The 10,836-nt window shown below is 45.0% G+C and overlaps 1 protein-coding gene and 1 pseudogene across 3 annotated transcripts; both read left to right on the top strand.

The window, feature by feature from the left end:
• Positions 1–3,362: 3,362 nt before the first annotated feature.
• On the top strand, positions 3,363–5,524 carry LOC136533504 (3-hydroxyacyl-[acyl-carrier-protein] dehydratase, mitochondrial-like). 3 transcript variants are annotated; one of them, XM_066526048.1, is made up of 4 exons: positions 3,363–3,711; positions 3,824–3,960; positions 4,043–4,170; positions 5,433–5,524. In XM_066526048.1, exons 1-3 carry the CDS (start codon positions 3,424–3,426, stop codon positions 4,161–4,163), a joined length of 546 nt encoding a protein of 181 aa, XP_066382145.1. In that variant the 5' UTR covers positions 3,363–3,423; the 3' UTR covers positions 4,164–4,170; positions 5,433–5,524. The 3 variants fall into 3 exon arrangements, with proteins under 3 accessions (XP_066382145.1, XP_066382144.1, XP_066382143.1); XM_066526047.1 differs by having other exon boundaries at positions 5,355–5,440; XM_066526046.1 differs by lacking the exon at positions 5,433–5,524 and having other exon boundaries at positions 4,043–5,334.
• On the top strand, positions 5,444–9,384 carry LOC136533503 (uncharacterized; annotated as a pseudogene).
• The last annotated feature ends 1,452 nt before the right edge of the window (positions 9,385–10,836 follow it).

Raw genomic sequence — 10,836 nt, 5'->3', positions numbered from 1 at the left:
CGGTGGGCGCCAGCGGTCAGGGGGCGAGGCGCGAGGGCCATGGGCCGCCGAGGAGGTGCTGGACATGGGCGCCAGCAGAGTCATCGTCTCGGGCAACTTCCCCATCGGCTGCCGGTGTACCTGGCATGGACGCCGCCTCATCGGAGCCCGCGGACTACGACTCGGCGGGGTGCCTCCGGGAGCTGAATGACTTCGCCGCCAAGCACAACTCGCGGCTCCGGCGCGCCGTCGCCGACCTGCAGGCGTCGTACCCAGATGTGCGGCTTCGCCGGGGCGGCGGCGTGCGCAGATGAGCAAAACAAATTTGGCAGGCTTGCAGCATCTAGCTAGTGCTAGGCCTGTGCATGTGTTGAGAAAACCACCCAATCTATCTGTCCTAATCCGATCCAATCCGTGCAAAAAGGTAATAGCGTCGAAGGCCGAGGCGTTCGACGAGCGATGGCCGTCGGAGGTGTGCGTCGCGGTGACCGTCGGAGGTGTCCGACGAGCGATCGGCGCCAGCGTCGAGGGCGAGCGCCGGCGCGTTCGGCGGCCGCATCTGGGAGCGCCTGCACACGTCGCCGTCGTCGAGGAGGTGGGTACGTACTGGCGCAGATGCAGTACGCGACATGCTGCTCTCCTGATGGAAGCCGGCGTCGGAGGACATGCCGCTCGCGATGATGGAGGGCGGGTTCCACGTCCCGCAGGGCACCCGACGGCCGACGCTGTACATGGACAGGCCGCCGCCGTTCATGGCGAACGGCCGCATGTACCGGCCGTGGTCGTGAGGGCGGGGCCGGGACTCGTCGTCGTACGTTTCGATGATCTGGTGCGTGCCTCCCATGCGTATACGTGTGCTCGATCGGATCGACGTCCAGCCAAGTTGCCGGGCGGCCGGTCTGCACGAAGCCAGTGGAGGTTGCAGTACCCATAGAACCGAGTAATCCCACACAATCCAATCCATTTAAACTAGTCCATGAATGGGTGAATCAAAAATTGATCCGAACCCGAGTAACTGCATCCGTGATGAACACAAAGGTTACCCATATCTGGTTTGTTTGGCTTTTTTTTTTTTTAGCTGGAACAATATTTTTCTTTCACAACATTTCAGTCAGAACAGTGTTTTTTTTAGCTAATTTCAAACAAGATTTAGCAAACCGAACGGGACCAAAATACAAACGTGTGTACCAGAATGGAAGCAGAGGAAGAAACTGTCAACAAGGCATGAGTTGTTCATACCTTGTCCGTGCCCTACAGGTTAGACTTTTTTTTATTTAATTTAATGGAATGGGATTTGCCACAAGAATCAAGGCTAATTTTGTTCAGAAGATGAGGATGGCAGAATAGGCAATGGTGAAATATTTACAATGATAATTGATAACAGTAAACCTTTTACTACAAGAAATATATATATATATATATATATATATATATATATATATATATATATATATATATATATATATATATATATATATATATATATATAGAACTACTGTCATGTAGCCGGCTACAGAATAACTTATTCTGTAGCCACTTTGAGTTACAATAATTACTATGTTAATTTACAAGATTATAGTAACTCCTTACTAAGTGGTTTAATATAACGTTATGGTAAATATCTCCATGTGTTATAGTAACCCAACTATCGTAAATATGTATTGACATTATGGTAAATTAGTATATAAAATTATAGTAAATGGATGTGGCTACAGAATAACTTATTTTGTAGCCGGCTACTGAATAGCCTCTCCCTATATATATATATATATATATATATATATATATATATATATATATATATATATATATATATATATATAACTACTATCCTGTAGCTGGCTACAGAATAACTTATTCTGTAGCCACTTTGAGTTACGATAATTACTATGTTATTTTACGAGATTATAGTAACTCCTTACTAAGTGGTTTAATATAACGTTATGGTAAATATTCCTATGTGTTATAGTAACCCAACTATCGTAAATATGTATTGACATTATGGTAAATTAGTATATAAAATTATAGTAAATGGAGGTGGCTACAGAATAACTTATTTTGTAGCCGGCTACTGAATAGCCTCTCCCTATATATATATATATATATATATATATATATATATATATATATATATATGGGAAATGGAAGTGGATGCAGCAACCTTTCCCAGTTCATATGGCACAACCTTTTCCTCAGGAGTGCATGAAGCCACGCGACATTCTGCCGAGCACCTGGCGGGCGTCTGAGTAGGCATCTTGGAATCTCATTTGTGACACATTTCACTTTGATTCGGTCTGGCCGCCTGCAACAAAGTTGTCAAGCTATACAACTTTTATTAAGGGGTCAGGGTCATTTGCGCTTCAGATTAGTAGATAATTAAGCCCCAAAGTTGATATTGTCAGGCGAATGCCAAAGCCACGGGATTAGAGAGTGGCACCGGAGGAAAACACAACTTTCAGCAAGGTACTCTAGCCAGAGGGCAATTCTGACTTTTTGCAGCTCTATTTGACACCGTTCGCAATAGATGTCGACGGAATGACGTGTAGAACAAAAGAGTTAATGCTAGTGGCACTAAGATGGTTTCGAATTTTTTTTGTGTCATATAGGTCCGGACTATCTTTCATACAGCTAAAAGGCTTGTTACCGTCTCACGGGGATGTGAAAATAGGAACCAAACTAGAAACGCGGGTGCGGCTTTGCTGCACCTTCTCTTTCGATTAGGCCCATGGCAATAAGAATGTAGGTGTAGTTTATGATTTTTATGTATTTTCGAGACTTTATCATCATGAAGGTATAATTTTATTTATCCCTAAAAAGCATAGGTAAAAGTTTATGTGAAAAAATTCTTGCTAAAACATGTGATATTATGGATGCACTGCATAGTTCTACTCGTTAGGATTTCAGATCAACATGATTTTCTAATTTACAATTTTTCTGTCATTTAGTATGCAATTTTAAAGTTTCAGTTTTTTTTTAAAGAGATATAATCAAAGGTGGCCTGTATGTTGATTTGAGAAAAATTTGAGAATGTTTTCGTAAAAATTGCTGAAAGGGTCTCTGAAGCGCGGGTTGATTTTCGAGTCTTTTTTGAAAAAAAAAAACCCGGTGCCCATCCAATCTGGTCTGCAGGTTGATTTCGAAATAATCTAAGGTGTTTTTTTTGCAAAATATACTGAGAGAATCTCTGAAGCATGGATTAATTTCCAAAAAATCAAACAGGTTTTTCAAAAAATGACCGCGGCTCGTCCTGTCCGCGCGCTCGGTCCAACGGCCGCGAAAAGCTGGCACTTTTGGAGGCAGGATTCGTTTGTAAAGATTGTAGCCCGAATTGTTGATAGATAGCTGGACCCCAGCTGCCAGCTTCCTGGTTCGTTCATCTCCGATTACACCTTTTCCTAAAAAAAAAACTCCGATTACACCGAATTCCCCATCGGCGCCGCCACGATGCGCCTCCGCGGCCGGGCAATCTTCCCCCTCGTCCGCACCACCGCCACCACCACCACGTCGGCCGCGTCTTCGCCGCCGGCGGTGCTGAGCGTCGGCCACGCGCTGCGCGAGCGCCGGCGCTTCACGGAGGACGACATGGCGGCGTACGCGGCGGTCAGCGGGGACCGCAACCCGGTGCACCTCGACGACGCCGTCGCCCGTAAGCTGGGCGGGTTCCAGCGAGGCCGCGTCGTGCACGGCATGCTCGTGGCGTCCCTCTTCCCTTCCCTCATCGCCGCCAGCTTCGTACGTACGCTCCCTCCCTCTTTCCTCTCCGGCATTCCGTCGAACAGCGCGTCAGCATGGAGTCTCACAGTGTGGCTTCGCTTGATGGTTTGGTTCGGTTTGGTTGGTTCAGCCTGGCGCGGTGTACGCGAGTCAGATGCTCAAGTTTGCGGCGCCGGTGTACGTCGGAGATGAGGTGTTTGCTCGAGTCCAGGCGCTCAACATCAGGACGACAGGGGCCGCGAACAGCAGCACGGCAAGCCGATACATGTACGCACCTGCAGCAAGCCTTGCTCCCATCTTTGCCTTATTGAGACCTCAAGCTAACTTAATTATCGATTGCGCTGTGCAGCGTCAAGTTTGCAACCAAATGCTTCATGGACGAAGAGGAGGGCTCTGTTGCAATTGAAGGGGAAGCAATGGCTGTCCTGCCTACACTGGAGCTCAGCTCTCAGTCGACTAGCAAGCAGTAGTGAAAAGGTGACCTGAAACCAGGTGATTAGTCAAATGTTGCTGTTGCTTAATAGTAGTTGGAGTAGCACAATGCTTAAGCTAGTCAGAAAATCTTCTGCTGTCTGTCAGGAACTTATCATATCCCAACCTGGAAATCCTCTCCTCACTAACACTGTAGGATGCGTTTGAACAAAACTTATTGTAGCGTTCACATTGTAAGCGAGGAGTGAAGTAAACCTGTTATTTATCCCTATGAATCTCTGTGATTATGTTAAGTGTGCCAATCACTCATACATGGACAGTGCCTGGCCATTGATCCTGTACTATCATGCCTCTTAACTTCTGGCTACTGCCATATAATGAGGGGATTTCAGAAACTCCCTGTACGAATCATTTGCATTTCACCAAATATCAGAACATGTGAGTTTTTCTTTCAGAAAAGAGCAACATCTTACCATATAGACAATCTAATTTAGTCAACATATGTTATCCATAGAAGAGATGGGATCTGAGCAAGATGATGTGAAGCATGAGCAAGGACAGTGTCAAATGAAGATATTTGGGTTGCTTTATTCTTTTTAGAATCATGCCTATTCCTAAATAAACTTTTATATTATATTACTCATGATAATAGTGAAGTAATTATCATCTAAAACTTCAATGAAATTGGTTGCCTTATTGCAAGTATAACAGAAGCAGCCTTTTGTTATTCATGTTTCTGAAGCCATGTCCTCAACATTGAGCACTCCTCTGAAACATAAATCTTTATTTTCCATTTCTATCAAATGTTGTTGGCAAATGGAATAATGCTGCTGCTGAAGTTTGGAAACTGATACCGTAAATACTTTAGTAGACATGTAATTTTCTAACAACATTTGTTCCAGGACTGACTAGAGCGACAAATTTATTGTCAGCACTTGAGATTTCCACAACACCCCTTACTGTCAATTGCATCCTTATTGAAATATCAAAGTCCTCTGCCCGATTTTTGCTAATCTGCAGAACATTATATTTCTTATTTTCTGATGTGGCATTGCTTTCTTGTTAACAGAGAGATTTTTAGTGGTCTTTCTTAGCCTGAAGTATGTTTCTAGGTTTATTTTACAGTTATCAGCATAGCAAATTTCAAGGAACACAATGCTTTAGTTGACACTGACTTGCTTCTTGGCATTTCTGGTACTGGCTTAGCATTTCAGTTCCTTTTTGTGTAGGTGCAAATAATTCAACTCCAGTACCCAACACAATACTTGAAGACAAATGCTGTCATTTTACCTTTATTTTTATGTCAGGAGATCAAAGAATAGGCTGATCATTACTTCATCAGCACATATGCCACCAGGCTACTTCCTGACAACCATATGTAAATACTGGATCCCCTGCTATAGTGATATTGGATTTTCAACCAACCTAGAAGGTATTTATCCAACTCATATTCTGTTGTCGTTCTTTTCCAACCTTTCCATGGTTTGCTTTGGGGCTCAAACAGGCCGCATTAGTCTTGGAATGGACTCCTAAGGATTAGGTACATTTTTTGTATGCAACAAGCAGAGTCAGGCATGTTTGGACCAAAATCATTTACCTGGCCCACTGATCTTGAAAATGACTAGATTTTGAATTTGAAATTTGGCAGAATTATCAAGGTAATACCCCATGGCCCAAATTTGCTCGAGGATGAAACTGCACTCGGGACGGGGCAGCCACACATTGCACATATCTTGGGTCCTTTAAAAAGAATAATTGAAAATTGTGAAACAAGTATCTATTTTGCAAAAATCTAAGAATAGAAGCCTATAGTATATAGATATACTGACACCATGTCTAATTTGAGAATTATTATTACTTATTAACATAAGCATATAGATTAAAAAATGCCATGCAACCTGCAAAAGAAATAATTTAGAAAAATGTCATGTTACGAGATCTAGGACAGAGGAGCAGCTCAACAAGGTACACCACCTCAGCCCATATTTGGTACCAGTGTGCTGACCGCCTCTAGCACACCTCCGTGAATTCCACTGTGGTATCCCAGAGCTGAAACCAGACCGTGTTCCCTGCTTTCCTCTTTCTCCCAAGCCACGAGTTTGACCAGATCAGTAGAGGATTATCCTCTACAGCAGGCGAGGAAGAGAAAAAAAAGTTAACAGTGGTGATGATCTTCAAGTGATCTGGAGTCTGGACCATCCATGTACATAGATGGTGCAATGCTTGATGGTGCAAAGGTATGTAGCGAATGCTAAAATAGCTAGTGGGGACAGCGGAGTGGTACATTAGCTAATCGTCTCCTATAGTGCCATATAGGCAATTTTGGCTCTTAGTTACATACTATCGAAGATGATAGGCTTGGTCCACTTGTCTTTACCTGCAGCAGATTTACTTGTGCCATGCACCTCCCACTGTCACATGGTACAGATCATTTATTGGTGGATGGATAGCATATGGTTAGCAAATTGAATGGAGCATGTGCACTGACGGACAAACAATAACAAAATGCTAATACTTAATTTCTTCATGTTTATGATACGGTTTGGTGCATCAGGATGACACTTAAGAGCACAGTACACCAGACCATCTAGCAGGATGCTCAATTAGTTGGTGTAATTGTTTGTGTAATCAATCCTGAATCCAGCTCTCGTCACCTTCAATTCTGTCTTGCCCTCATGTGTCTTCTGTCTCTGCAGGGCACATGGCTAATTTTGGTCAGTATGTATACATTGATTCTAGTTAATGTTTGCGTGTCAGCATAGCATGTGTTTGTACTTTGTGCATCCATATCTCGCTATCGCATGTTTCTTAGCACTGATTGATGGAAGGCTTGGAATTGCCATATGAATAGAATTATCTATATCAAATGGTTAGTAAACAATAACAAATTGCTACTAATACTTAATTTCTTCATCTTTATTATGTGGTTTGTTGAGCTAGGCTGTTCTGGCCACCCTTGCAAACCCAGTAGACCAGGCCATCTAGTTGTATATATGCTCGATTAGTTAGTGTAACAATTCCTATAACCAAGCATCAATCCAGCCTTCGTCATCTTCATTTCTGTTCTGTCTTACTGCCGCTGCTGGGCACATGCATGTCTTACTGCCGCTGCTGGGCACATGCATGGCTAATTTCGGTGCTGATCAACTAGGGGATACCCGCTGTATGTATACATTAATAATTTTAGTTATCAGTTTTTTATCAACCCCATGTAATATGCTGCTCTATTTATTTATTGCATGGCTATTCTACGATGTTACTTGATGAATCAAATCAGTGCTGGAGCCGAGAGTCATTGCCGGATGTCTGCTGGACTTTTGGAATGGATGGGCAACTGAGATCCTTGTAATCCTTTGTCTCACGCAGCAGGTCATCCTGCTCTTCTTCTCTGGGATTCGCCGGCATCAAGGCCGCAGCCCCAAAAGGCTCCTTCTCTGGCTGGCATACCAGCTGGCGGACAGCACCGCGATATATGCCCTCGGCAACCTCTCCCTCAGCAGCACCCTGCGCCAGCACCAGCTGGTCGCCTTCTGGGCGCCCTTCTTGCTGCTGCACCTTGCTGGCTCCGACAACATCACGGCCTACTCCCTCGAGGATAACAAGCTATGGAAGCGCCATCTTCTGACCCTTATGGCGCAGGTCCTGGGAGCAGGGTATGTCATCTACAAGCATATTGCCGGCAGTGGGATCCTCTTCTCGCTGGGTGCAACCTTGATGACTACTGTCACTGTTGCCAAGTTTTGTGAGATGACATGGGCTCTCCGGCATGCCAACTTCAGCATCATCCGGGAGTCTGTGGAGGCGGAGGACATGGAGCAACTAGGAAAATGTGATCTTTACCTCGAGGGCAAACCACCTCGAGGATGGTTTAAAGGGAAGGTTGTCGACAAAGAAGAGTTCCTCATGCTCCGTGCTCATGCCGTGTTTCGTGTCTGCAAGTCTGCCATGGTGGATTCCTCGGAGAATCCAGGGAGCTACATAGTTGGCATACTTAGATACCTTAAGGAGAATGAGATGGGGTATATGTGGACACTGGTGTAGATGGAGCTGTCGCTGATGTATGACATCCTGTACACCAGGGCGCCCGTGCTTCACACCCTACCTGGCTACTGCATCCGCGTCGTCTCGCCGCTCGCTGTGGTTGCTTCCCTTCTGCTGTTCCAGTTCTACGGCAGGGAGGGAAACAGAATCGCGGACGTTGCTATTATCACCTATGCCTTGTTGGGCAGTGCCTTCCTCATGGAGATGACATCACTGCTGAGCGCATTCTGGTCTACCTGGACATTCTCCTTTATTTGTGCAACACGGTGGAGTGGTCTTCGGCATTCTGCTTTGTGTTTGGAGAGGTGGCACCGGCTTCGTTGTATGGTCCTTTCTCTTCGCCGGCTTGCCCACAGTACTTGAATTGCTGGCTTCTTCAGGCCATCAAGGAGGTGGTCAGGCACCATGGGGCAGTATAACATGTTGCAGATGTGCACTGCAAAGCGTGGCTGGTTGGCTGGGATCCTGGGCTATAGCATGCCGGCTGTTGGTGTTCCAGATGGCCTGAAAGACTTGGTGGTCACTTACGTACAATACAAGATCAAAAGTGAGTACATCAACACACTGGGAATGGTCAGAGAGAAATGGGGCACGGAGGCACTGGGGCGCTGGAAAGAGCATAGTGGCATTACTATTGATAACAAGTTCGTTGGTGCTGAGCTCCACGAGGGGATCATCATCTGGCACATTGCCACTGACATTTTCCTCGCAGAAAGGCAGACCAAGATCAAGGACGAGGATAAACAACACCGTATTGTGGAGGAAGTGCAGGCACTATCTAACTACATGATGTTCCTCCTCTTCAAGCAACCTGACATGCTACCGGGCCTTGCTCAGAACAAGCTGTACCAATGGACCAAGAGGAGCTTGGCCACTCAGTGGATGGACATCATCAGCAATAATGACCCTGTATCTGGTTCTAACCTCAACCTTGCTAGCGCCCTATACCAGAGGAAGCTCACCGGACCTCGTGTTCAGAATTTTCGTTTGTCGCTGGCAGTCGAACTGGCCGAAGAACTGATCGACATTAACAATGCGCTGCAGCTGGTCAATGAGGTCTGGGCCGATTTTCTCATCTACACGGCCAACCGATGCAGCAGGGAGTCCCATGCCAAGAAGCTCAACAGTGGTAGTGAGTTCACAACCCTTGTATGGCTTATGACAGACCACCTTCAGCAAGTGGCTGACAACAATCTTATTTATGCACCTAGTGAATAAACATCATTGTATCACTTCTTCAGTTTATGATGTACATAAACTTTGAACAATTCAGTGGTATATCATACGGTTGTTTGCCCTTAAGGTGCTTGGTAGCCAATATTATTCATGTTGATTGGATTTCATAGTTTGTGTAGTCCAGCATGAGACGGTAATGGATGAATATCCAAATTAAAAAATAGCAATCTGGAGATTTGTATCCAATTATGAGGTTGTAATGGCACAGCATGAGTGCATTCCTTGCTAACCATATCATGGTATGCATTACATCATGAAAAAAATTATTTGCAAACCTAAATGTTAAGTACGACTGAAACTGAAACTTTTGTGCTCTATATACAATGGCCTGTTGGTCAGTTGTGCCAAGACAATCATACATTCTCTATGGCTGTGATTGCTGCAGCAGCGCTGCGGCTGCTACTGCAGCAACAACCCCTACACTTACTGTTCACCCAAGAAGAGAAGTAGCAGCTGCAGCGCTGCAGTAGCTGTGAATAGCACAGCTGAGCACTGCCGTAAGCTCTCTCCTCCCTCACTTCCCAAGAAGCAAGAAGGGAGAAAGAGGAAAAGGCCAAGGCGCAGGCGAATGAACTGCAGCACCATCCCCGATGCAAGTTCACCCCCCTTGCTACAGAGAAGCAAGGAGTGCTTCCCTCTCTTGCCGTAGTGTAGGATCGAGATGGCGGATTAGAGGGGGATAAATAGTTCTTTCTAAAAACTTAAACGCGTCAGCTAACCGAAACAAGTGTGGAATTAAAACTATCGGTCTAGCCAAGATTATACCCCTCTATCTAAGTTCATAAGTACCTTATAAAGATCCTAATTAGGCAACAAAGGTGCTGGGCTAGCTAGAGCTCACCTAATAATTCTAGCTTGCAAGGTCACATAAACCTATGCAACTAGTACTTCAAGCAACCGGAGAGCTCCTACACAACTAGTGATACAAAGCGCACAAAACCCCTAAGCTCACTAGCAATGCTCAATAACAAGGCTACACAAGCCAAATTAGAGAGCGTAAATTACTTAGCTATACAAACTAAGCAATGTGACTAACATGGTTACTTAAACTAAATTAGCCACGCAAGAGAGCTACTTCTATGCTACATAAGCAAGAAGGTAACTAGTAAGCTACACAAGCTAACTAATTATAAGAGCAACTACTTAAATACAATGTATATGAAAGTAATTACAAACTTGTCTAAGGGGATTGCAAACCAACGGGAAGACAATGATGAAATGGTGATTTTTCTCCCGAGGTTCACGTGCTTGCTAACACGCTAGTCCCCGTTGTATCGACCGCTCACTTAGTGGTTTGGTGGCTAATTAGCATCACCCGCCAAGCCCACACATTGGGCACCGCAAGAACCTACCCACAAGTGAGGGTAGCTCAATGACACGCTCAACTAGAGTTGCTCTTCGCGATCCCTGCGGGGTGAGCACAATCCCCCTCAC

This window comes from Miscanthus floridulus, unplaced genomic scaffold (genome assembly GCF_019320115.1).
Source record: "Miscanthus floridulus cultivar M001 unplaced genomic scaffold, ASM1932011v1 fs_904_1_2, whole genome shotgun sequence".
Classification (NCBI taxonomy): domain Eukaryota; kingdom Viridiplantae; phylum Streptophyta; class Magnoliopsida; order Poales; family Poaceae; genus Miscanthus; species Miscanthus floridulus.
The sequence above is the reverse complement of the archived record's forward strand: the minus strand, read 5'-3'. Positions and strand labels throughout refer to the sequence as shown.